At 46.3% G+C, this 27,130-nt stretch overlaps 2 protein-coding genes across 3 annotated transcripts in view; both read left to right on the top strand.

Moving 5' to 3' along the window:
• The window catches only part of LOC119388087 (integrator complex subunit 3), a 34,943-nt gene extending 29,391 nt beyond the window's left edge, over positions 1–5,552 (top strand). Inside the window, exons 26-29 of the mRNA XM_037655715.2 lie at positions 248–339; positions 828–900; positions 1,301–1,496; positions 5,047–5,552. Of these exons, the coding sequence (XP_037511643.1) occupies positions 248–339; positions 828–900; positions 1,301–1,496; positions 5,047–5,121 (436 nt within the window). The 3' untranslated portion in view covers positions 5,122–5,552. The remainder of the gene's footprint in view (positions 1–247; positions 340–827; positions 901–1,300; positions 1,497–5,046) is intronic.
• Positions 5,553–6,427: 875 nt separating this feature from the next.
• On the top strand, positions 6,428–25,714 carry LOC119388086 (sorting nexin-2). 2 transcript variants are annotated; one of them, XM_037655712.2, is made up of 9 exons: positions 6,428–6,569; positions 7,254–7,275; positions 8,516–8,724; positions 14,705–14,951; positions 16,084–16,358; positions 20,110–20,203; positions 20,758–20,987; positions 24,209–24,481; positions 25,191–25,714. In XM_037655712.2, the coding sequence occupies exons 1-9, from the start codon at positions 6,480–6,482 to the stop codon at positions 25,239–25,241; spliced, it is 1,491 nt and encodes a 496-aa protein (XP_037511640.1). In that variant the 5' UTR covers positions 6,428–6,479; the 3' UTR covers positions 25,242–25,714. The 2 variants fall into 2 exon arrangements, with proteins under 2 accessions (XP_037511640.1, XP_037511639.1); XM_037655711.2 differs by having other exon boundaries at positions 14,702–14,951.
• Positions 25,715–27,130: the final 1,416 nt, after the last annotated feature.

The raw sequence follows: 27,130 nt of genomic DNA, 5'->3' as shown, positions 1-27,130 counted from the left end.
CTATATCCTTATTCATTAAGGTGTGACTAAACTCTAAAACTTTGCAATAGCTCTCAGTGTGTGCCCTTCAAGTGAAACTGCATCTTTCATTTTCTTCCTTGTCTGCTTTGCCACATACATCAGGAGCACGTTCCTGTCTGTTACCATAACTTGTTGCTTGTCTACGGCTGTATCTATTTCTAACAGTGTCAACAGCCGGGATGAAAGTCTACCCTCTTTAACTAATTGTGGTTCCATTCTTTTGCAGGCAACCCTTGGCCGGCAAGAACCAAGGACCAGCACCGGAGCAGACACTAGCCCATCTAGACCAACTGAGGCAGCACTGCAAGCAAACATCATGTAAGATAGTGGCTTTGCTAACAAGACAGATGTCGTATTGCTAGTGCTAGTAAGAGTTGTACAATTAAAGCTAGTTCTGTAGCTCCACTTTTTACTGTGACTACTTTAAACAGGTGCAAATTTTTGTGACTCCGCTGCATTAGCTCGAATTGTAGGGCTTGTTTGGTAGGGCCTTGCTTGCACTGACTCGTGTCTGGAGCAGTACGATGTTTTTGGCCTGTGAAGAAGCACCACCTGTACTAGCATGCAACAAAAACACTTTTTTCTTTAGAGGTACAGGCTTACTAAGACTGTGGATAAGCTTTAGTGCTTGTGTGAATAGCCATAATGTGTGTGAGTTACTCGTATGAACATAGAAGTATGTAGCAATCCATACTAACTGCATTGGCAGGGTGTAGAGAGCACAGTCATGCCTATTTCATTTTCGTTTATCTCAGATGGAGCGCTGCACTTGATGCATCCTTATCTATGTTTGTTTTCCTCCCCAGTCTTTGGTCAGGGAGCCATTCAGTCGGCTCTCTCACAAGTACAGGCTACATCCACTGAAGCACAAAAAACGAAGTGAGTAAACTTGACCGAAGTTCTTACGAGGTGTCTTCTGTGCTTTTTGGCTCATATTTTCATAACTGAGCATGCCAACGGACATTTCAGCATCAACTAAAGATGAGTGATTTTGCAGTCTCTGCTCTCATTGTCACCATGTAAAATTGGGAGCAATGAGTAGAAGAGAAACTGGTGTAGTAAGCAAAATATCCATGGTGTAAACTAACATTTGTTTTATCAGTTGTAAGTGTTTATGGCTTCTCAGTATATATTCTGTACCACTTACTAGTTAATTAAGGACAAGTACAGTGCAGCTATAAGAGATTACAAAACCTTGGCGCTGCCCTGTGGAAGAGCAAGTTTTTGTGAATGATCTGTATCTAACTTTTGTACTGTATTGTGCCCTCATCAATTTCAGGTACAGTGACCTTTTCGCTTTGGCGGATGACGCGGAAGAAATCAAAGCTCCACCTCCGCCTTCCAAAAGTTCATCATCGAGAGGGACTCGAGGGGGAAAGGCTAGCAATGCTAGTTCCTCTTCCTCACAGAAGGCAGCCGCTTCGAGAGTGAAGCCCGTTCTGGCAGACTCTGACTCTAGCACTGACAGCAGTGAAGTAAGTTTCACCTTTGTGTTTGCAGTGGGTGAGCTGAATTTGAAGGCCTGCACAAAACTGTGCCAGTATGTCCAGGTTTGTTCAAGAAACTCTTTTTTTCGTCTTCTTACCATCAGTCATCACTCTAGTAATCTTTCTGCCTTTCCTATAAATAAAATCTATATATCTCCCCTATGTTTCAAGTAGTTTTGTATTAATAGACAGGTTTTACTTACAGTCAACTGCCGATTTTTCGGACTCCCTAGGGACCGCGAAATCGTCCGAAAAATTGGGCAGTCCGAAAAAGACAAATTCATGCTTTTTTATTCTGCTCAAGTGGTCAAATCGCCACAGCCACGTCCGAAATAGCTTTAATGCCTCCCAGTGCAATTATTAGGCATTTTGGTGCGTGCCCAGGCTCTCGCAAATACATTCGGTACCTTCCGCGAACCCCGCTTAACTACGTACGTGCCAACCGCCACCTTTGCATCTCGTGATCAGCGCCGCTGATAACAGCAAAGTGCGGAATAGATTACGGCTATCTCGCATGAAGCGTTTGTAAACAATGACGCGGAACACAAAGACTGTGGCGGAAGAGTGGACACTCGTCCGGCTTTTCCCGATGCGTGTGCGCATGTAAATATGCACACACACATCGCCGAATCGCCGCCGATACGCAGCATTTGCTGCCGTGTGAAGCCGATCGTTTCTAGTTGTGTGCAGCACATCGCCAAATAAGCTGACGCCGTCACTTTACTGTTGCTGTATCGCAAGCACGCATTTATCATGAAAGGGTTCGTGATGCGCAATTAGTTCCTGACCGCACACGGGCGGGGCAATGGCGAGCTGGTTTCGTCCGTGAAGGCAACGCCTCTACGTGGCGCACTTAGCGGTCTCGCACAAAGAGGCAGCAGGAATGGCGGCACGGCGCATTTGGGTTCTCGCCTATTAAATGCATGCAGTACACATGCAACTGCGCTAGGCCACGTGCACTACCGAGCAGTTAACTAAAGATGCTTATCGTAAGGGTTGTCAGCGATTAAGCCGTACTGGCGCGTTTGCCAACTGCCGTCATCACGCCTCTGTGCATTTCTGCTGCTTATCCGTAACATCGCTGTAGGGCTCCGCGAACGCGGCCCCTTTGAATTTCTCGTCTGCTTCACCCCATAACGCTTCGGCATTGCGGCAAAGCTGACTTTCGGACTCTGCTACTGTCTCGAACAGCTCGACTCGCGAAAGCGCTGGTTCAAACCTACGAGATAATAGACGCGGCAGAGGTGGGGGCTTCAAATAATGCCTTTCGGACCTGCAATTTGGGCAGAAAGTCCGAAAAATCGGACGCGGAATAGCTTCAGCGTCCGAAATTTTGGACGTTCTAATACATTGACGTCTATGGGGCTGGTGACGGTGCCGCGAAAGCGTCCGAATTTTCGAGCATGTCCGGAAAATCGGGCGTCCGAAAAATCGGCAGTTGACTGTAATTTATAAAGGCATCTCAGGCCTGTTGATTCACACTCAGCATTCAAGCCACAAATACATTGTTGACACTTTATTCATTCTAAAAAGACAGAGCGTGCAAACACGGACACAAGAAAGAAGTCAGGACACCACAAACGCCGACACTCTAGTACACTAGCTAGTTCTATTTGATCTCATTTCATTTCATTTTATTATTTGAAACACCCTTCCAAATGAATGGGTATAGCACAAAGGGTGGGTTAAAACAATAGGTAAGTGACATTGAATTTAAACGTAGCAGTTCAAACAAAAAAAGATATACTGTATATTGCCGATTATAAGTCGACCCCCCAACTTGCAACCCCTTCTAGGGGAAAAAAAGTTGACTCTGAACACAGCCTCATGCTGCGGCCATAGCTCACCAATAAGTTTTTCAGAAGAGGGAGTGACACAAAGAAACATTTATTTGCCCGTGAAACATTGCTTACGACTTGTCGTCGCTTGAGAGAAGGACGCAATCATAGTCATTGCCATCGTGTGAGCCACTGCTGCTGCTCGCCGTCGGAACGAGTGCTGGTGGTACTGAGATGCCGCACATGGAAAACGCCGCACGGACCATGTCGGTTGGCACTCCATACCAGGCATTGTTGACCCATTGCGCCACTTCACTCAAAGAAGCGCGCCTCCTCAGCAGCAGGGTATCATCCAGATTTCGGTCCGCGAAAGGAACGGCGTGTAGCAGCGCACGCGAAGATCTTGGTCCTTTGTTTTCTCCATTCTCTCATGCACTTTTCCGACACATCAAACTTGCGCCCTGCTTCAGCATTGCTTTCCGACTCTGCGTAGAGGATTGCTTGCCTCTTGAAAGCAGCGCTGTACTGTTGCTGGCGTAGCGGTGGCATCTTGGTGTCTGTTTGGCAGTGTCGCAAATCGCGCACACCACTGCTCGCAAGCGAAGCGAAATGCAGAAATGGCAGACAGGCGTGAGTGCAAAAAGACGCAAAGACGCTTGTGGGCGCATGTGACTGGTCATGTGGTTTAGTTCCCTGCGAAGTGTTGACAGCCCACACGGCGCTGCCAGCTTTTCTGTGGAACGCCGATGGTTTGTCAACGAATCGTTTCTATTGTATGAAAACAAAACTGCAGGGTGCATCGCAAGATAAATTCCTCTTTATTCATAGAGCATCGTTCGCCCTCTATCAAAGGTTTTAATTGCTGCTTTCGAGACCGTGTTTCCCAAGCAGTTCACATTAATGCCGCGCGGCGGTGATTTTTAAAGGCGCTCCGTAGTTTCGCCTCGCGTGGTTCCGCTATGGTTTCGCCATAGTTTTGCGATCGTCGTGGCAGATCGCAAAAATGTCTGGCTCCGGAAGCGGTGCACGCACATTGGGAGATAGCTGTTGCCGCGACTCCGCTGCCTCTGCGGATGATGTTATCGATGCGTCGAATAGCAGGAATTCCGAGGACGATGACCTTTCGTCGGACCCCACAGATAAGTCGACTTTACGATTCCGCGTATAGGTCGACTCCGATTGTAGGTCGACCCCCGAACTTTGGAAGGTCATTTTATGAAAAAAACATCGACTTATAATCGGCAATATACGGTAGTTTACATGTGTGCACTTCAGTATGCTGTACTATTTACTCAGGTACTTTGCACATTTTCTTGCTGATGTTTTAGGGCTTCAAATTTTATAAACACACCTTCTGTAATGTCTGTTAAGGTCATAGTATTCAAGATATAACATTTACTTCATTCTAACTGAACAACCTGCCAATTTAGAACAGAAAAATTGTCTGATCTAAAGTGGCAGCTGGTCAAGATAAGTGACATTAACTGACACAGTGATTAACACCCATCTGTTAAGGTCATAGTATGCAGGATATCACATTTATTTCATTCTAACTGAACAACCTGCCAATTTAGAACCGAAAAATTGTCTAATCTAAAGTGGCAGCTGAACAGGTAGTTTGAAGATGCTTATCATGGCGAGGTTGTTGGCAATACATCATGTCATACTGGCGCATTCATAAATGGCTGCCTTCTTGATATGATTTAGAGGCAATCTCAAATGAAATTTTCATCACTTTGTGGCCTCTATTGCTTTTCTAGGATGAAGAAGCGGCCAAGCCCAAGCCACCACGCAAAAAGAAGAAAACAGCCCTTGTTACATCAGACAGTGACTGAAACATTGAAAGAGCTTCATCCAAGTCCTTTCTCCCTTTTATAAATATGTACACATCACAGTCACCTGACAGCTGAGCAAAGAGAGGAATATGCCATAGTGCCAGGCAGAAAGTGCCAGAGACGATGACCTCATCGAAACAGACCTGTGTACAGTGTGAAATGACTGATATGGTTAACGCGACTGATGGACTCATGCGCTCAACATTCGGTGCCACTGCACTGTTTCTGGGTGATAAATGTGACGCTGTGAACTGCTATCACCGTGCTATGAGGTGTTTCGGACAAACTACATCTGACTTTTTTTTTTCTTTTTGTAAAGTAAGGATGGTGAAACACAGCATTCAGTGTAAATAGCACAGTGTACAGCCACGTGACCTAGCACTAATAGGTGCAGGACAGTCCGTCGTTAGCTGTTTTAAAAGAAATAAATAAATCTTACAAACTATTTATAACATAATATTGTCTCATGTCTTCTTCAATTTTTGGTAAAAAATTTGGTTCTTTTATTTGTGTCAAATGATTCAAACCATTTCTTGCCTTTAAAAAGCAGTTGTGTTGTTGGTGTGGTGTGAATGAATGTGACATGAATCACTTGCATTAATTAGACTTATTTCCTCAATTATCACATGTGATGCTTGTAATACTCCATTCTTCAACTGGTAGAGCTTTGCAATCGGCAAAATTCACGTTTGAATATAGTTTCAAAAACGAAATAAGTTCTGTATGAAGGGTAATGTACCAGAATTGTTTTTATAGAATTGTAGTGGTGGGCAGATTTCATGTTTTTATGTTTAGAAATAAGACTAGCCCATCTTTTGGACTAGCTTGTCATTTGTAAGCTATGTAAATATATGTTGCCTTGGAAGTTTGAAATAGCATTTATATCTGCATTGTCACAAATGAAACGATTCTCGGCTGATGATGATTATGTTATGAGCATGATAACAATAATATATGGGGTGTAACGTTCCAAAACCACGATATGATTATGAGGGACACCGTAGTGGAGAGTTCCGGAAATTTCGACCACCTGGGTTTTTTTAACGTGCGCCTAAAGCTAAGTTCACGGGCCTCAAACATTTTCGCCTCCATCGAAAATGCAGCTGCCGCGGCCGGGATTCGATCCCGCGACCTTCGCGTCAGTAGTCGAGTGCCATAACCACTAGACCACCGTAGCGGGGCTATGTTATGCATAGAGTTTGATGTTATGAGCATGGGGTTGATGGAGTGGTAAGACAGGTAGCGCGATTTTGGGTGGTATGTGGCGCCGCGGTGAGTTGTGTGAGTTGATCTAGTAGCTACAACAGGTCGGCGAGTGCAGCGCCAGCGCCGCCGCAATTGGAATCTTGACGTGAGACATGGCGGACCTCAAGGAGCCACCTCCATTACTCAGCGAAGGCGACTTAAATTCTAAGGAAGAGGATGACATGTTCACGTCTGCCGTTGAGGTGCGTTAAATTGCATGCCGTCATCCAGCCTCGCGTTATCGTGTGTTCGTCTATAATGCGTTGTCCATAGTACGCAGGACGAGCGGCCACTAGGGAGGGGTGGTGGTGTCGACTGCGCATAGTAAATATAACGCGTTGGTTTCATTTTCACTGCTGACCAATGTTGATAGCTTCCCTGTTGATAAGCCCTTGTCGTTTGTGAGGCGCCCTTCTTGTTCAGCGTGTGCTGTGCATGTTGACAATATGATAGAATTTGCACTTGTTTCGCTGTGACGTCGCCGCTACCGCCTGCGGCTTTTCCACCATGCCCAGGACATACACACCTCGTGTTTTATTTTTGCAGCGGTATCTGCGTGAATGCGGACGTCACCGAAACGGCCCCAGCCTATGTTTTCTATCGCCTCGAACCTTCGCGCCACATGCCACTATTTTGTCGTTAGATTAGGGGCCGATTTCGACCGCCAACTGGTAGCGATAGTAGGGGTGGGAGTCGCCGAGAACCGCCCCTTCGTGAGACGTTAGCTGCACTCTTCCTGAAACCGATTCCACGTTTTTTGCATGCGTGTCGTAGCATGTTGATGTTAGATGATTACTTTACTTCAGCGGAATACCAACGGATGCCTACACGTACGTATATGTGCATGGCTTTAATCGCCTTTTTCGTTTTTTTTTTTTCTTTTACAGCACCACAAGAATCTGAGGGAAGGTGAGTGACGACCCAGAATTATCGTTAGCACGTCTCGATACTCACTAAACCGGCGCTAACTGCCCAGGGACGACTTGCCACTTAAGCATTTAGCTTGGTATACGAGAAGCCTTCTCGTTAACTTACTGTGATCAACTTGTATATGTGCACTAACGTGCCCGTCTACAACTCGCACTTGTTACTTCAGGTCAGTGCCTGTGTAAATTCGTTTTTATCACCACCGGCCAAGTATCGTGGTACATCCAGTGTTTATATAGTTGTCAACGTTAGTTTTGCCCTACATTCCGCTGTTTTATTAACCTTTCGGCATGCCCTCTTCAAACACTTTTTAAACTGGCGGCAGTAGTAGCTTCCACATTTAAAATTTGCGAGTAGTATTCCTTGGAAGTCGCTTGCCGTGAATGACACTAATTTTTTTTCCCCTCGTACCGTCATGACTGATGTGCGAACAGCAAATACTTCAACTTAGGTGGATATGCTTTAATATATTTGGTAATTAAAAGTTGTTAGTAGCTGCAGCTACTTGGTATCATTGTCAACCTAGGTACTAGGCTTTTGCCATGTGCCTCTAGAAATTAATTGTTGCAATCGCTTAATTGCGACCCTACGAGCCAAATGGTTACCCTTCCTTTTTTAAATTACTACTAATTTTTGTGTCCGTGCCTACAACACAACAAATCGTATTGCAGCTTTTACTGCATGCTTTGCATGTTGCAGCATTCCAAGCAAGTGTCAAGTTATGAAAGGCCAATATGTTGTTTCACATGGTCATAGTGTTATTACAAGGAGCTTGTGCTTTGCACTTTGATAAATATTGCATCGTTGCTCATTATTATACTTGAGACACTCTATAGCCTTCTCGGGAGTTGCAAACTCCCTATTAGTGTTACTGCGAAACCAGAATGTGTGAAATTTCCAACTGTGAAAAATTCCCACAATAAAAGTCCAACTGTTCATGGATTGTTTCTGCTTTGCCTGTATGGTCATCCTGGTGCATTGAAATGAACTGAAGTGCCAGGTACATACAAAAATCTTTGCCTCAAGGGTATGTTTGTGTGCAGTACTGTTATTGCCATGCTGCACTATCATCCTGGATCGTGCTTAAGTCACCCTGTTAGTAATCTCCAGTTATGCACCTTCATGGCAGGCGTGCTAGAGCATGCTATACCTACATTTGTGTTTGCGGTAAATTTGGGAGGCTGCAATTGCACAAGTTTACATTGTTCTTCCTGTTCCTTAGGTATAATGGAGGGGCCTGAAGAAGTGGAGGTGAATCTGGACGACGACGAGCCGCCCACACAGACCCCTCTGCTGGGTTCTGCCAAACTTGAGTTCCGAGCGACTGAGGACGAAGTGCAGCGAAGCAATCCAGAGCCGAATCCCCCAAGGCAGGCCACCACGCTTTTCTCCCCAGACGTCAGCACACTGAAACCAGTCAAGGAGAAAGAGGTGCCTCTTCGTTTACGATCTAGCAGAATGTTTTTGTTGGCCGATATGCAGTTAGTTCTGGGTATAGGTGATGGCACTAAAGAGAAGTCCGAATAATCACGCACATCAAATAATTTAACACCCGAGGCATTGGTGGCTGTATTTGACATTTCTGCTATGAAAATGCATATCTTGAACCACATAATAGGAAAATGTTCTTTGCCATAATGTTATGTCAAATCCCACATTTTTGCTTTTATTATATACAAGGAGCTCCCCAATACAATAAAGCACAACTAACCAAGTCTTAAATTTATTATATGTATAAAGGCGTTTATTGACGGCACTAGTCGACGAAGCACAACGGCGACAGTCAAGACAGAGCGCGAGGAGCGTGCTGTCAGAGAAAGGGACGACCCACTAGAGAGCGCCCGAGAGGGCGACCCATTACATAGACTTCCAACGCTTCGCTACAATTACCCCGGGTACGAAAAAGGGAGCCGCCTGGCGACCTAACTGCTTGTCACTATGAGCGGGTCATGATAGAGCTTCAGGCGCTCCACGTTGACAATGTCGCGCCCTCGACGGCGCATGTCCGAAGATGGTTCAATGGGCTCGATCAGGTAGTTGACCGGGGATGTGCGTTCGACGACACGGTAGGGGCCGTCGTACTTGGGCAGCAGTTTGGAAGAGAGGCCAGGTGCAGTGGTAGGGACTGAGAGCCATACGAGTGCTCCAGGGCGGAACGTGGGCGCAGAAGTGGTGCTGTCACCGCGAATGCTCTTTTGCCGCTCTTGGTCATGCGTAGTAAACGTCTTGGCAAGCTCCCGACACTCCTCAGCAAGTCTGGCTGTGGCAGAAATAGGCGCACACTCAGACGGATCCGGCTTGTATGGAAGGATTGTGTCGATTGTGTGCGACGGGTGTCTGCCGTACAATAAGAAAAAGGGGGAGAAACCAGTAGTGCTCTGAGGGGCGGTATTATAGGCGTAGGTGACGAAAGGCAGAATGGCATCCCAATTGGTGTGATCGGCGGCGACGTACATCGAGAGCATGTCGCCGAGCGTGCGGTTAAAGCGTTCGGTGAGGCCATTCGTCTGCGGGTGGTAAGCAGTAGTTTTCCGGTGAACAACGTTGCACTCTTTCAGGATGGCTTCGACGACTTCCGACAAGAAGACACGACCTCGATCGCTGAGCAGCTCCTGGGGTGGACCGTGGCGCAGCATGAATCGGTGCAGCAGGAAGGAAGCAACATCGCGCGCTGTAGCCGCTGGGAGGGCGGCAGTTTCGGCGTATCGCGTAAGGTAGTCAACAGCGACGATGGCCCAGCGATTACCAGCCGACGTTAGAGGAAGTGGTCCATACAAGTCTATGCCAACGCGCCCGAACGGACGGTCAGGGCAAGGCAGAGGTTGCAGAACTGCCGGCGACAGGTGCGTTGATGTTTTGCGGCGCTGACAATCGATGCAGGAGCGAACGAACTTCTGCACGTAGCGGTACATCCCTCGCCAAAAGTACCGTTGGCGAATGCGGTGGTAGGTTTTCGATACCCCAGAGTGTGCGCACTGCGGATCAGAGTGGAACGATTCGCATATGTCAGAACGCAGACTGCGGGGTATTACGAGTAGCCACTGGCGGCCGTCGCCGTAATTGCGTCGGTGGAGGAGGTCGTCGCGAACGGCGAAGTGGTGGGCTTGACGACGCAACGCGCGAGTGGATGGTGTTGTCGATGGATCAGTCAGCAAGGCTATCAATGAGGCGATCCAGTGATCCTTGCGCTGTTCAGTAGCGATGGTGTGAATGTCGATAGAAGAAACGGCATTGTGAGACACTGAGCTATGGGTATTGTCGTCAGGCAAGGGGGAGCGCGAGAGTGCGTCGGCGTCAGCATGCTGGCGTCCATTGCGGTACAGCACGCGGATATCGTAGTCCTGTAGGCGAAGTGCCCAGCGGGCGAGGCGACCTGAGGGATCCTTCAGTGACGACAACCAGCATAGTGCATGATGGTCGGTGATCACATCAAATGGGCGACCATACAAATAAGGTCGGAATTTCGTAAGGGCCCAGATGATCGCCAGGCATTCCTTTTCGGTGACGGTGTAATTCGCCTCGGCTTTAGTAAGCGTACGACTTGCATACGCCACGACATATTCAGGGAACCCTGGTTTGCGCTGCGCAAGGACAGCGCCAAGGCCAACACCACTAGCGTCTGTGTGTACCTCTGTAGGAGCCGTAGGGTCGTAGTGGCGTAGTATGGGAGGCGACGTCAACAAACGGCGGAGCTTTTCGAAAGCGTCGTCGCACTCGGACGACCATGAATGGAGGGGCCCGTTACTTCCGAGGAGCTTCGTCAGAGGCGATATGATAGTCGCGAAATTTCGAATGAAGCGCCGAAAGTAGGAACACAGTCCTACGAAACTGCGCAGTTCTTTGACGGACGTAGGTTTTGGGAACTCGGTCACGGCGCGAAGTTTGCCTGGATCGGGGAGAATTCCGTCCTTGGACACGACGTAGCCGAGGATTGTCAGCTGCCGGGCTGCAAATCGGCACTTCTTTAGGTTCAGTTGCAGACCGGCGTCGCTCAAACGCGTCAAAACATGCCGTAGGCGTTGAAGATGGGTGGAAAAGTCCGGAGCAAAAACGACGACGTCGTCGAGGTAGCACAAGCACGTGTGCCATTTCAGGTTGCGCAGAACGGTATCCATCATGCGCTCAAAGGTGGCGGGCGCATTACACAGCCCAAACGGCATGACGTTGAATTCGTACAGGCCGTCGGGCGTGAAAGGCGGTCTTCGGTCGAGCGTCGTCAGCCATAGGTACTTGCCAGTACCCTGAGCGCAAATCGAGAGATGAAAAGAATTCAGCGCCTTGCAGGCTGTCAATCGCATCGTCTATTCGCGGCAGTGGATACACGTCCTTACGAGTGATCTTGTTGAGTCGTCTGTAGTCAACACAGAACCGCACAGAACCGTCCTTCTTCGCAACAAGAACGACAGGAGACGCCCAGGGGCTGTTGGAGGGTCGAATAACATCGCGTCGAAGCATGTCGTCGACTTGCTCGGTGATTACACGGCGTTCTGTGGGAGATACGCGATATGGACGTTGCCGCAGTGGCAGGTGGGCGCCAGTATCGATGCCGTGCGTAACGGCCGAGGTGCGGCCGAGAGGCGTTTGAGCGACATCGAAAGAAGAGCGAAATTCTTCCAACAGGTCCAGAAGCTGGAAACGCTGGACCTGCGTAAGGTTGTCAGCTATGGTGGAACCAAACACGTCAGCGGGTGATGAACCAGACATCGAAACAGCACTGAGCGTACTGGAACTGCGGCCGTGCGTGTCATCGGGTTCGTCCATAACTTGTGCGTCTTCGAGGGGTTCCACGCTGCCGAGACATTCCCCTCGCACCAACGTAACACTGTACGGGGAGGGGTTGATTACAAAAATAGAGGTGCTTCCCTGAGTGATTTGAACGGTCGCGAAAGGCACCAGCAAGCCTTTCCTCGTGCAAATACGGTCATATGGCGAGAGGAGTGCAACGGTGTCGGATAGACTGGCGCAGTAGACGGACACCGCCGTTGACGAGTTTGCAGGCAATTTGATGTCGTCTTTGACGAGTACCTTGCTCGCAGCCGATGGACTGTCTTCCGGCGTCAAATTAGAGAATGGTGACAGCTCTATTTCGGCTGGTGCGCAATGAATGACGGCATCGTGGCGGGAGAGAAAATCCCATCCGAGGATGACGTCGTGAGAGCAGGCAGGAATTATGATCAGTTCGACGGCGTACATAGCGTCCTTAATCATGACGCGGGCTGTGCACACCGCTGTAGGGTGAATACGTTGGGCGCTGGCTGTACGGAGGGAGAGCCCGGGAAGTGGCGTCGTCACTTTGCGCAGTATTCGGCTAAGCTTTGCGTCCATAACGGATACAGCGGCTCCAGTGTCGATAAGGGCAGATGCACGAACACCGTCTACAAACACGTCTATCACGTTCGATGGGCTTCGCTGAGGGCTTTCACAGTTCGATCGCGTCGCAGCCCTTGCCTCGTGGACTGCGACGACTAGTTTTCCTGGTCGCGTGGGACCAGACGTGGCCGCATCGGGGACAGTGAGCGGCGTCGTGGTGACGGTGAACGGCGGGTAGAGGGCGCTGGGCGAGATGGCGGTGACATAGGCTGCGGTGAATCGTAATACGGGCGGCTCGACTGGGTTGGCATGGTTGAGGCGACTGGAGGCGACTGCACGCGATTGCAATAGCGGGCGACGTGACCGGCGCAACCGCACGCAAAGCAGATGGGGCGGTTGTCGGAAGTGCGCCATCGGTTCGCCGGGGTGGGTCCCATCCATGGCCCAAGACGCGGTGGACGGGGCGGCGGCTGATAGGACTGCATGGTGGGCTGCAGTCGTGGCCTAGGAATGACGTCGGCGTACGCAGCCGGCACACTCGCCTGGAAGGCCTGTGGTCTGGCGACGACTTCGGCGTAAGGATGTGGGGCAGACACAGGGATCGCTGGGGGTGGCCTGGCTACAACTTGCGCGTAACTGAGTGGCGCAAGCGCCGGAGGTGGCTGGTGGTATTCCGGCATGACCTCCGCGATTTCCTGTTGAATAGCGCGGCGTAAGGGAGGCAGCAATGTGGTCGACGGCTGTTCAACATGCTGCGACTGAGGCAAGGTCAGTAGAGAAAGCTGGCGGGCAATTTCCTCGCGTACAAAAGACTTGACCTCGGCGAGCAAGCCCGAGTGATCAGAAATGGCCGACAAGCCAGCGAGGTCGGCGTCGCGTGATGGAGGTCGACGGGTCAGCAACCGCTGCCGGCGCAGCTCCTCGTAGCTTTGACAGAGCGTGATCACCTCTGTCACAGTACGAGGGTTCTTGGCGAGCAGCATGGTGAAGGCATCGTCGTCGATGCCTTTCATAACGTGTCGGATCTTGTCAGACTCGGACATGGTTACGTCGGCCTTCTTGCACAAGTCGAGGACGTCTTCGATGTAGCTGGTAAACGACTCGCCGGTCTGCTGAGCTCGTTCACGTAAACGCTGTTCGGCTTGCAGTTTACGTACGGCAGGTCGGCCAAACACGTTGATGATGGCGGTCTTGAAATCGGACCACGTGAGGAAATCGGTTGCATGGTTGTTGTACCACAGGCTGGCCACACCCGCGAGGTAGAAAACCAGGTTGCTCAGCTTTCCTGCCTCGTCCCATTTGTTGGGTACGCTCACGCGCTCGTATATCGCGAGCCAGTCCTCCACGTCAGTGCCATCCGCGCCGGTGAATATAGGAGGGTCGCGGATGCGGGGGGAACCGGAGCATGGTGTCGGTGCAGGGGGAAGCGTTTGCTGGGCGGCGTCTTGAGGCATGGTAGAGGGCACGGTACGGGATCGAAGCGCCAGGGGCATCGAACGGACCGAAGCTGGTTGGACGGCGCAGCACTCTCCACCAAATTATAAAGGCGTTTATTGACGGCACTAGTCGACGAAGCACAACGGCGACAGTCAAGACAGAGCGCGGACTCTGAGCGCGAGGAGCGTGCTGTTGTTAAATTTGTGTTGTTGTTAAATTTGTGCTGTTGTTAAATTTGTGTTTCTTATATAAGTCGAAAGGTACTCTAATTTACATATACAAAGAGAAATTTCATCAAAATGAGCCTTTATGATCGTACAGATGACTTAGTAACTGAAAGAAAACATTAACACATGCATGCACATGTTACAGGCAGGTTCTCATGCTTATGAATTGTGTGGTATAAGCAAGCACAGTGTTTGGTATATTCAAATAAGCAAACAGTGCGTCAAGCAAACCAGTGTACATCACCGTTTTTGGATATGGTAGTTACCCATGCTCTTTAAGAGCAGTGTTGACTGCTTTCATAGTAGGAATGTGAAGCTGATATGATTGGGTTATGTTACTATAGAGCACAAAGGGTTAGAAGCCATTGTACATGCATCAGTTCTTGCATTGAGGTACTTGCCAATCGACATTGCTTCTCCTCGTGCATCCACAGCAGCTGAAGGCCTCCGAGGGGGAGGAGTTTGTGGAGATCAGCGTGCGGGAGCCACAGAAAGTGGGCGAGGGCATGGCAGCCTACGTCACCTATCGAGTGGTGACACGGACAAATGCACCATACTACCGCAAGACCCAGTTTTCAGTGAACCGGCGCTTCAGTGACTTTCTTGGCTTGCACGAAAAGCTGGTGGAGAAGCATTTGCACATGGGGCGCATCGTCCCACCTGCTCCTGAAAAGAGTGTTCTAGGTGAGTTCAAGCACAGTGGAAAACTGAAACGTGCATGTATCTGGTGTGCTTAGACCCCACTGCTTGTTTATGAAGGCTAGATGACCAAATCTTAGCTGAGGCTAGATTACCAAATCTCTTGTGGTTTAGGTGTGGATCCAATCATCTACAGTTAGTGTGCTTGCTATCCAGTAGAGAAAGCGACTACATTTTGTGTATCATTGTATTGTTCAGTGACTGGGTAGTGAATCAGATACAGTGCCTTCTTTGCTGCACAAATATTCCTTGCTGAAGAATTTATTATTTAAATAATCTGTACAGGCGCACTTCAGTGTTGCACTCGCTTCATGGTGTACGTTTCAACATGCATCGACAGGTAGTGGGAAAAGGCTGAAGTTATGTAAGGTCAGTGTGTGGGGGAACGTTCTGGTCTGTTGCGCTCACAAGCCTTCCAGCTTGCTAATTGCCTAAAGCTGTTGAAGTGAAGTATGTGCCATAGTGCTCAAATGACATTTCAGATTTTTCATTTTTTTGGTAAATGAAGCATATGCTCTCAACCTAGGACAAAAATTCTATGTATACCACTTGCTTTGTCACTACAAAGTTCTTAGGGTATGGATACTTCATGATGTCACAATAAATCAGTTCTCTTCATTTCCATGATTGCTGCAAAGTGCCGCGCAGAGGAAAGCCTGAAGAACAATGCACAACACTCATTTATTGTTCTTGTTGCCACATTCTGTTCTGTCCCATCAATGACACACAAGTTCAGTATTTTGGGGCGACTTTATTATCAAATTTAAGTATGGTAAAAATGTCTTCTAACCTTCACATTTATCATTATTTTAAGTGTGAGAAGCTTCTGCTCCACAAGGTCTAAGGTATATCTGAGTACTTCTGGAAACTCTGAAGAATTGTCTTATTTTTTTTGTGTGAGTTCTTCATGCTTGTAAATTGTTTGCCATATGCAAGCACGGTGTCAAACTTATTTAGGCGAGCAAACAGTGCAATAAGCAGACCAGTGTTTATCCTAGCCCACTTTAGAATTTGCAAGTGGCACCTGTGTAGTTTGCGTGCTATTACTGGCAGTCGATGTTTACTGCTTTATCCCAGCTCGGTTGCACACTTCATTGCTTTTCTTTGTACTTATTAGGTATGACCAAGATCAAGATGTCAAAAGATGAGCAGGTCACTTCAGAAGACTTTGTAGAGCGTCGAAGGGCCGCATTGGAGCGTTTCTTGCAACGAACAGCTGCGCACCCTTCGCTCAGAGTCGATCCAGATTTCAGAGAGTTCCTGGAGCTGGAAACAGAACTGCCTCGAGCCACCAACACGTCATCTTTAAGTGGAGCTGGCATGTTCCGGCTCATCTCACGCATGGGAGACTCCGTATCGAAGATCACCACCAAGATGGACGAGGCAGACCCGGTATGGTAGTTTTATACTGTGCACTTTCTATGCATAAGCACTGTGTGGCTAGCTCCCTGAAAAATCAGCGCGTCTGCCTTGATGACGTGGGCCCATCGTGGAGATAGTTCAGTTTGGTACTAACATGTTTGGCCTTTTTAATAGGAGTGTGCACATATACACAGGCAAGATGTAGCGAGTCATGTGAAGCAGTGCTGTGTATCACGAATATTTAACAGCCGGTTAAAGAATGATTGAAAAATAAATTACTCCTAACTTGCATGGAACTTGTGGAGCAGTGCATTAGCATTATATGCACAAGACACTTTTATACTAATCAACAGCCCGCCACCTTGGCATGTGCAAGGCACCAAAAACAAAACTGTGTATTTGGAGAACACAATGCTTACGTAAATTTTTATATATATACCCCACCTTGTGTGCAAGTTCATGTACAAATTTTTTATGTATACTGTAATTGTGTGCAGTGTAATAAGCACTATCACACCACTTTGAACTAGTACATATTTAGCATTTTACATGGTTGCGCCCAGGCTTCTAAGGTGTGTTAATTATAAACAGCTTCTGTTACATACATGCAAGCCTTGTATCAGTAATAATTTGCTTGTGCTTTTCTTTTGAATCTGTTTCATGCTTTCTGCAGTAAGTTTAGTTCTCTTGTAAACAATATGGGGCTAGCTTTCAGAACTTTCTTTACATTAGCAGACGAGATGCATGCGTCAGAAACTTGTTGCTACGGCTCATGCCTCTGACCTTATTTTATGTGAAGGCTGCCATAGCCAGAGGGTGAGAAAAATTATGTAATATATATAACATTGATGGTGCAATCTTGCTTTTTACTTCAGCTTTTCATAAGTGCTAGCCAAACATAGTGACATCCTGACATTTCAAACGCTGATAATTTTAACAAGACATTTTCATTTCATCCGATGGTACATTAGTTAAACTAAAATTAGTGGACTCTGAGCATGTTTGAATTCACACTGTGAAAGCTGTGGTGAATATGATCTCTGCCACATTCAACCAGGTGGTTGTTGGTTCATGGCCCCTTTAAGATGGAACAAACCTGTCTAATCAAGAACATTCAGGTTACAAACTATAGCTATCCTAGACTGTCTAGGCAGTATAAACTGTATGCAGCAGTAAATAGTATAAACTGTCTCGGACATATTGTTTTGGGGCTATAGCCCAGTCACATGGACAGTTTGTCATTGAAAGATCTTATACGTACTGCATTTTAGACTTGTTATCAATGTAAAACATTTGAGTACACATAGAATTATTGAAGTCAAACATGCTTCATAATCTTTGCTTTGCATTGCTTGATCCATACTGATACAGGTTTTACGGAAAGGAAGTGTATTGTGGCAGCAGTTGAAGACTGCGTAGTTAGTGTGTGACACACTTTCACAGCTGAATTCTGCGTTGTATCGCCTTTATCTAAATCTGCTATGTAAAACCAGCTAATTAAGCACCTGGTGCACATTCTCAGTTTATGAAATGGACTCCACGATTTTGCAGTTGCAGCTTTATCTTTTTAAAAATAAATATTGGAGCCAGAACTCTAGATATTTGTGCTCCTTGGAATCTCCTGCCTCTGTCCACTCTTGTGTCTGTACCAGGCGTCTTGTTGCCTTTTTCAATGCTGCCAGGTCTTGCTGGCCGAGCCTTCATTTGCTGTCCAGGTAAAAGAAATAACCCATTTCAAAGTGCACAAATATGCCAGCACGTTATTTTTCAGTTGTCTTTTGTACTACGTTCTTGCACTATACCGCCTGCACATTTGTATATGTTTCGAGGTCTGTTTGCCTCTTTTTCTTTTGAAGGATGCTTTTTCTATCATTTTCTTGACTTCAAGATTTTTTTTAGTGGTGTACAGAAAGCTGCCTTAGTGACTGCCTATGACACATGGCATAAGTTCTTGCGAAGTACGGTGCTGTAAATGGAATGAATATGCACAGACTGGTGCAGTCGTAGAGACTGGCGTATACGTAGAACAGTGCTTAGTCAATTAACTGGCTACTGGAGATAACTTCCGTATTTGTGGCAACTTCCCATTGCTCTGCAGCCAACTTTAGCCATGTACGTTTGCTCGCACATTGGTGGCGTTTTGAAAGCACCGAAGAGGCTACTACAGTAGAACCCCGCTGTTACGTTCCTCACTGCTGCGTTTTCCCGGCTGTTACGTCGTTTTCCGCCGGTCCCGGCATAGCTCCCATAGGATACAATGTATTGGGAACCCCGCTGTTACGTCGTAACTGTCGGACCGTTCCCGTATGATACGTCGCGAAGTGCGCCCGGAGCCGACCGAGTGACTACCAAAGAGAGCGGCCATGGCGCATTTTCACGCAGCTTGGCCTTGTTTGACCGTAATATTAGCCGCATGAGAGGCGCAAGCAACAGAATCTTTCAATTGATGCAAACAAAAGCATGGCCTTCGAGATTCAAATTGCAAAGATGGCGTCTATGACGTAACTGCTCGCGAAAGCAAGGCCTTCGAGATTGGAATTTACTATTGACAAAAGCATAGCCTCTGAGATTTGCATTGCACAAACATGGCGTGTATGACGTAATTGCTTGCGAAAGCAAGGCCTTCGAGATTGGCATTCACTTCTGCCATCGCGTTGGCGTAGACTCATCATCATCGTTATTTGTCGGAGAACGGGAGGAGTTCGGTTGGAGCTCGCATGGTCGTGCGTGCGGTTCGCGGTCGGACTCGCCGCGCCGGTCGTGATTGCGTGTGCTTAGTTTTTTCATGCCTACAGCTGTTGGTGTTAAAAAAATCACATACGTTGATTACATTTCTGTGGATAAGGCCGTCCTAAGCTCCGCGTTTCTATCCATCGACTAGATCGCGGCTGAGCGCGCCAATTTTCGTGCTGCTCGTAAGAATTGAAATAAAATTCTGTACCACTAAATATTTTGCCGTTTTTCCTGTTTTTCGGCTCTCACGTTTCCCGTCTCTTACGTTTATTTCCTACGGTCCCTTCAAAAACGTATCAGCGGGGTTCTACTGTAGTTGCTGCTCTAGAAAAGTGCATGAAAGCTGTCCTGTTTAGTTGTTTCATTTAAGCATTGGAACACATAACTCTGCCACTAACTATGCGATTCTTTTTGTTTTGTTAATGATTATTTCATTCTCACTCTGCCTGTACTAGACACAAGCAGTGCCAAAGGGCTCTAGGGAACCTCAAGTGTCTTTCATTTGTGCCATTTCTGTCCTTATCTGTACCATATACTGTACACGTACATATATATGCTCATGTTAGGAATGTCACTTCTTCTCGTAGGTTCAATATTTCTGCCTGATGTCTATGTATACAGTCTCTTTTAGTCATTACAGTGCTGAAAAAGGCACAGAATAGGAACTCTGAATGTGTCCCTTGGTTCTTGCAGAACGGTTCAGCTAGCTTTCGGCTTGGTTGAAATTAGCCACTTGCAAGCGTTTCAGTTGGGTCCTCAGATTTCCTGTCCCTCGTAGCTATGGACCACAACCAGAACAGTATATAATAAATGTTGCCCATTCCTGAATGCACTCCTAAAATTCTCATGCGCAATTGCTTGCTCAACTGCCTTGGGTCTACAGTGCTTTTCCAAACGTATCAGTTCTGGTGTGGCATACGAGCATGTGTGTTATGCCACTTGTTCACTTTTTTGTTTGTATGCTCTCCTTTTCCTTTTCTAATGGCACCGGATGAGCTTCTTGAGAAGAAATATGACTTACTGTTAAATGTTTGTGTCTCATTCACAGTGGTTTGAGGAAAAGCAACAGCAGATTGACAACCTTGACATTCAACTGAAGCGGTTGCACGCCAGTGTGGAAAACATGGTGCAGCAACGCCGAGGTAGTGCTTTGTTTTGTTTTGTTTTTGGTTTTCACCATTGTGATTTTCTCTTATAATTAGTTTCAGAGTAGTACATATGCTACTGCTATAGTCCTTAGACATTTGTGGTGCAATTCAACATTGCATTAAAGAAAATGCACAGTAGAATTATGATCATGCATCCTTTGTTGTGCAATGCAGTGCGATGGTGGTGCAGTGCACTTGGCTACGGAGCAGTATCTGTAGGGCAGAGGATCAAATCCTCACCGCGGCCACTTTAGTGAGACGAAGATGACGTAATTTCTTTGCCATTTTCCTGCCACAGCATCCTGATGGTGGCGTCCCGGATTGAGCCATGTAATGCTCTCACATTAAGACTATGTAATGGTTAACTGTGTGGTTTTAGGCCTCTTATTCAGTTTGCCCTATATTTATAGAAGGACATGGCAGTTTGCAAGATTGTAACCATGTGTAAAATTTAGTCAACTTCTTTTTATCGTAGGTAGACTTCTTTGTTTACAACAAGTTTTAGGTCATTGAAACTTTATGACGACTCGCTGTGCATTGATATGCAGAGCTGTCACAGAGCACGGGTGCATTTGCCAAGAGTGCAGCCATGCTGGGCAACTGTGAAGAGCACACAGGCCTATCGCGTGCGCTGTCCAAGCTGGCCGAAGTCGGTGAGCGGGTGGAGCAGCTGCAAGGGCGCCAGGCCAACCACGACTTTTACTGTCTGGCGGAGCTGGTCAAGGATTACTTGTCCCTGGTTGGGGCGATCAAGGATGTCTTCCACCAGAGAGTAAAGGCAAGTCGTCATCATCAGCCTATCCAAATGAAGAAGCCTTCTTTCCTCTTCGCCCAGGTCTTTCATGTTGTCTATTGTTTGTTGGTCTGTGTACTTGCATAGGCCTTCAAACAAGACAAAAGTTCAAGGTAAGATCCAAGCTGGATCAGAGTTTGTTAAGCAAGGAATTTGCCTGAGTAGGCTTTGTAATACATACAACACAATGTTTTGACAGAATAGAGGCTGTAGCTGCCATGGTGGATCAGAGGTTACGGTGCTTGGCTGCTGACCCAAAATACACGAGTTTGATTGTAGCGGTCACGTTTCGATGGCAGCAAAATGTTACAAAACCCCATGTGGTTGAAATTATACGACGTCCCTCATAGCCCGATTCGCTTTTGCATGTTAAATCCTACAAACCAACCAAGAAGAGAGCCTGTGTGAAATTCTGTTTTGCATAACCAAAAGGTAAATTGCAAAATAAAGGTTGCATAGGTATCGTTGGCTCATAGCCATTTTTGAAGCACACTAACCTCTTATGACAAAGCTTTAATTTTTGTTCCGACTCCAATAGTGCTTATTCGGAGGCGTGTAAAATGCACAAACAACATTTTTAGACAACTCTTGGAGCTGGGGCAACTCTACCACCCATTCAAACACATGCAAAGCACATAAATTCTTTTAAGAGACAAAACGTGGAAGAATATTAATGTAATTTCTTGCATTTGAGAAATCAAATTAAGTAAGGGTGTGCGAATGCTCAAGTTTCGAATCCGAATCTAATAATTCCTAATCGGAATAATTCGATTAGACTTTACAATAATTCGACAGGATGAATATCTAGAAGGCGACAAAGGCCAATGGTGCAACTTGGTTAGGGTGTGGTGGCTAAAACTAACGCTAACGTCGTTACAGTAGGCATTTCGTTAAAACTTTCACCGACATCCTGATTCAAAAGCGAACGCATAGTTTATTTTAAAGTTACTTATGTCATTTCCGCACAAAAAAAAAAACGCATAAGACAACTGTCAAACCCTTCACAACATCGCTTCCAAAACAAAGGCATGGACTTATTGCGTATTTCAGTTGCGTATGCCGCAAGTGCCACGAAAGGTCCCGCAAGTGCCACAAAAGGTCCCGACTTTGGCCCACGAGACCTTCGGTAATTGACATCACATGTGAAAATTTGTTCACATTGTGCTGTCGCCACTGCCGCACCGCACCATTCATAGAGAAACTCGCGTCATTCCGGGGCGCATTGAAAACGGGCACCCGAAGAATTTTGGGCCCAGAGCACTCAATGACGCTGCAGCACAACATCACCGTTGTCAGAGAAGCCATATCGCACGATCACAGGGGAACAACAAAACTAGCTACCGTACTGCCCTCTGTTAGCCGTTAGGGTGCTATAAGAGTGCAACTGCTGACTGGAATGATGGCTCATCTATCAACATGCCTGCACGCCCATAAAAGCTGAAAGAAATACCCCCCCCCCTCCCGAACCAGCGCGTAATAAAGCTGTCACCACGCCATCGCCATAGTGTAGTGACATTTCATTTCATTACTTTTTTTTTTCTTTTAGTTTTCAATCAAATCTTTTTATTCAGTATTCGATATTTTTGGCCACTATTTGGCACCATTCGATTCGAGATGAAATTTCACTATTCGCACACCCTTAAAATTAAGGTCAAGTAATAGTAGGAAGCACGATTTCGACTTTGGGCCTGCAACAGCTTGCGAAAATAAGCTTGCAAAAAAATTAAGCACGAAGTTTACATGTCCGTAAACATGCAACTAAAACAGATAGCTCGGTTCTGTAAACTGCAGCTGTTAAAGCAGGGGTCGGCAACCTTTTGAGGCGGGGGTCAGAGTAGCATGGCCGAGTTGCATCGCCACATAATACTGCCCTGTGGGCCGCAGGTTGCTGACCCCTGTATTAGAGCATCTAAAATTTACAAACTGGTTAAAATAATTTACGGCTTATGTGCAGTTGGAAGTTTTACAAGAGCTTCATAAAAATTTTGTGTGCATTTGACGTGACTGTAGTGCACGCAATACATCAATTTTGTCTGGCTAAGGTGCATCATAAAGTGCGGCTTACAGAAATGTGACATCATTTTTCATTGCTTAACTACATATTTATAAAGTTAATAGTTTAATTTTGTGAGGTATTGGGACTTTCAGCAATCTTTATTTAAGAATTTACTGCTTACGTAAAACAGCCACTTTCCAGCCAATCTTTTTTAACTCTCTCCTTTACATACAACAGATTTCATCAAATTCTATGTAAAATTTGACAAAGAAAAACTATTTCTATTTCCATGCATTTTAGATGGGAACTCTCAAAGTCAAGCTTTTTCTAAATGGAATAGAACATGGTGTTCAGTGAGCTTATCGACATTCCAAAGTTTTATATATTTGCATTACCATACTCGTGGGCAATTCAACATGTGCGTCTTTTTGGTTGATCCTCCACAATTGGTGTGCGTCCCTGTGACACAAAATGTGTAAGACTTCTATAGCGAGAGGATCATGACTGTAATTGCAATCATATCACACATGTGACGAGAATATGGTGTAGTATATTCTACAATGTACGTGAGCAGATTTCACAGGAATGTGCAACAAGTCTAGTAGTATATATAAATCGTCAATATGCTTGATCTACAGATCACATTTTGAAAGCTTATGATTGTACTCGTTGTTGTCATACTGTGAGTGCTGTTTTGTTTTGCTAGGCACAAGTTCACAGGCTAGTGTTCAGTCCTTAACTAGCACTTTTCTTCATCACAACAGTAGAACTCAGGATTGGCTTCTTTCATTACTTATATGGCTAGCCAAGCCTATTGCATTGAAAAATATAGAACATTAATTTATCCTACTGTGCACATTTATCAATGTGCAGTTCCTATCTTAGCACAAGGTTTAGCACTAGAATAGCAGTCACAATAATGCGATGTGACATTTACAAATGCGTTATTGCCTGCTCAGTTCTGTTACAGGTATCCAAGTGTGATGTATTTGTTCTGTGTTGCAACTAGCTTGAACCAACTTGCTCAGCAGGAGGCCTCCTTTAAACACAGTGGAGAGACAAAGGAAATGTGTGTGATGTGCTAATGTATGTTTCATTAGTTTATTACGTCATAACAGCTGTAACTCTCGTCTCACTTAGGGGAAGCTGTGGTTAACTCTACAAACAGGGCATGCCAATGATGCTGTAACTGGTGCACCATCTGTTCCAGGTGTACCAGACATGGCAGCACGCGCAGCAGATGCTAGCCCGCAAGCGGGAGGCCAAGGCCAAGCTTGAACTGGCAGCCAAAAGCGAGAAGATTCCCCAGGCACGCCAAGAGGTGCTGGAGTGGGAAGCCAAGGTGGAGCGTGGGCAGGAGGAGTTTGACAACGTGTCACGTGTGATCCGCACCGAGATGGACCGCTTCGAGCTCAACCGCATCGCCGACTTCCGCAACTCAGTTGTACGCTACTTTGAGTTCCTCCTCGACACCCAACAACAGGTGGGAACTTGCGTCTTAATGGCACTGCTGCTTGATTTGTGCCCTTCTCTGGCAACAAATGAAACGGTGAAGTGGGCTTTGCTGTCTTGTCCAAGGTTGAGCCCTTCTCAAACCTGCAAGTGTCAACTAACGAGCCAATCAGCATGTTCTGTTAAGCTTTTGGGAGTTGTTTTTCTAGCGTAGCACATTGTCCTGATGAAATTGAACGAGGCTGCTGTGAAGCTCTCATGGCCTTGTGTGGAGGAGCGTGACTGTGGAACTCTTTTTCACTCTTGCTTTTGTGTCTGGTTCCTTGCTCCAAAAGTCGAACTTTCATTTCTTGAGCAGCATCAGTAAATTATTTTTCTAAAATATTAGAAAAGCTCGTTGTGATGGCATTTGCTTTGACCCATTCAATGTCAGGTTTCTTTGGAGGTAACACACACGAAGTGCCAGGTTTTCTTCATAGGTGTTGTAAAATGAACAATAGTTCCTGTCTGCATATATGTATAGCAAGGGAACTCGCTACACGAAAGCAACAGATGAAAGAAGTACAACAGAGCGCGGAGCCATCCTAAAGAAAGCGTGCTGACCGAAAGAGCATTGTTTTCACTAGAAAGCAGGTGCAAATAGCCAACATGATGAAACGATGAAAGAACCTCTGAAGTGCCCATTGAGAACCTCAGAAGTAGGTATGTGCGAGTGACACTTTTTTGTTTTTCTGTTACAGCTGATCAAGTATTGGGAGACCTTCTTGCCTGAAGCAAAGGCCATTGCGTGATTGCCAGGACAACAGGGTGCTGACCTCACATTCCAATACGTGGTTCTTCATGGTGCTCAAAGCACAGTACTCCTCTTGGAGCTGTACATTCTTTTTCTTTTCTTGTGAGGAACACGAAAAACCTGCTGAATTTGGAGTGTTCACTGGTTTGACCGCACTGTATTCTGCACACACCTAGTGTGTATGTGCGCACGTGTCATTTACGTGAAATGTTGGATGCTGCAGGAAACGGGACACTGTGAACACATGTGCAGGAGAGCTTGAAAAAAACAAGTCTCGGGTTAGCTGCACAAGCGGGTAATATAGTGTTGCTTGACGTTGCATTGTGCACTCCACATGCACGAGCTTTTCACTGCTCTATAAACAGAAAAGTGGGCTTTATTAAAGATTATATAACCAGCCATTAAAGAATTTGTTTGTTACTGGAAGTTTTGTAATTTATTACCCCAGAAATAAAGATGATTCACGCGCCATGAGAGTGTGCACTGTGATGAATTGAGAGGACAACCTGGCTGTTATTTGAAAGTTCGTTCCCCTTGTGTGTTGAAAGCAATGCCACGCGAGTTCATCAGAACTGCGCTACTCAGTTTATTTTGTGGTCCGAGTGTAGGACCATCATTGTCCTGTGAGACAGTATTATCAGACCAATGGCAGAAAAACAAGATGTAGAGTGCTGTGAGAATTCAAGTGTGCATTTAATTTTACGCCAGTTCAAGCACTTGCCAATTTGTTAACTTGTGCTTTATAAGACTGCATCAAAGAAAAAAAATTGCTGCTGTAGCTAGAAATTCTGATAGCATGAATAAATTCTTTAACCCTTTCGGCCCTGGCGGTGTCAATTGACACCATCACACATTTTCCCTAGCACCTCTGAAATGAAACCAAAATTGCCCCTTCTTGGAGGAGTACTTCTTCAGTGATCCCCACTGCAATTGACACCAAAATGGTGACATGCTTGCGGAGCTGGGAGCCTCAAAGAAGAAAAAGGTTGACCGAAGTCATGGGTGACGCCGAGGCGAGTCGGCTGAGGCGGGTAAGCGCTATTTTGGGGCCGACGTGCCGAAGCTGTTTGAGTATCACACTGAAAAATGAGGCGTGGTTCACATTTTGTGTACTCTAGTGAATAGCAGGGAAAAAGATGCCATTTTTCTCTTAACTGCTGAGCCCTGATGACCTAATTTGATGTCATGTCTGTAAATCCATTATTACTTGCACCACTTGCTCAATTTTTAGTTGTCTTCTGAGGTCATAACTATTAGGAAAACGCACAAAAAAAGCCCCCAACCAAAATAAAAAATCCAGGGCTGAAAGGGTTAATATGGGTGCTCAAATGCGAAAATTCAGTATAGCAAAATATTTGCAGATTTCTAAAATAATGGTTCTATGGCATCTGCTTGGTGTGAGGGAGGATTTTACATTGGGTACATTTGTCCGATGTTGCAATATATCTCTACGGTTCACCACAGCACTCAAAACTGGCGGTGCGCCTAGTTTGATATGAAGAAAAATGCATAAAAGAAATGCTTGATGCAGTGTACATGCATTGTATTTGTGTCTTACGCGTAATTGCAATATCGGAAGACTGGAAATTATGTTCAGTTGAATTTACTTACTCCATTTGTTGCCCATTGCCGAAGCCAGAGAATGAAAGGGTTAAAACCTCTCGCCACAAAGTGTCTCTCTCTCTTTCTTAGGCACACGCACACAGTGAGGTATCAGAACCCCAACTGTACGCGCCCTCCAAAATATCGTAATACAGTGTCGCCGCTGTTGTTACACCCTCGCATACAGTTCTTTTATCACTGAAGGAAAGAAGTGGAAATTTTAAGGGCTCGTTTCTTTCTTTGTTATACACAATATTAATAAGCACTAACAGACAATAATGCCAA

This window comes from Rhipicephalus sanguineus, chromosome 3, assembly GCF_013339695.2.
Source record: "Rhipicephalus sanguineus isolate Rsan-2018 chromosome 3, BIME_Rsan_1.4, whole genome shotgun sequence".
Lineage (NCBI taxonomy): Eukaryota > Metazoa > Arthropoda > Arachnida > Ixodida > Ixodidae > Rhipicephalus > Rhipicephalus sanguineus.
The sequence above is the reverse complement of the archived record's forward strand: the minus strand, read 5'-3'. Positions and strand labels throughout refer to the sequence as shown.

Coding starts and splice junctions, on each gene's coding strand:
- LOC119388086 (XM_037655711.2), top strand. CDS start 6,480: ATGGCGGACCTCAAGGAGCCACCTCCATTACTCAGCGAAGGCGACTTA. Junction 7,276..8,515: donor CCACAAGAATCTGAGGGAAG/GTGAGTGACGAC, acceptor CCTGTTCCTTAG/GTATAATGGAGGGGCCTGAA. Junction 20,204..20,757: donor CATGGTGCAGCAACGCCGAG/GTAGTGCTTTGT, acceptor ATTGATATGCAG/AGCTGTCACAGAGCACGGGT.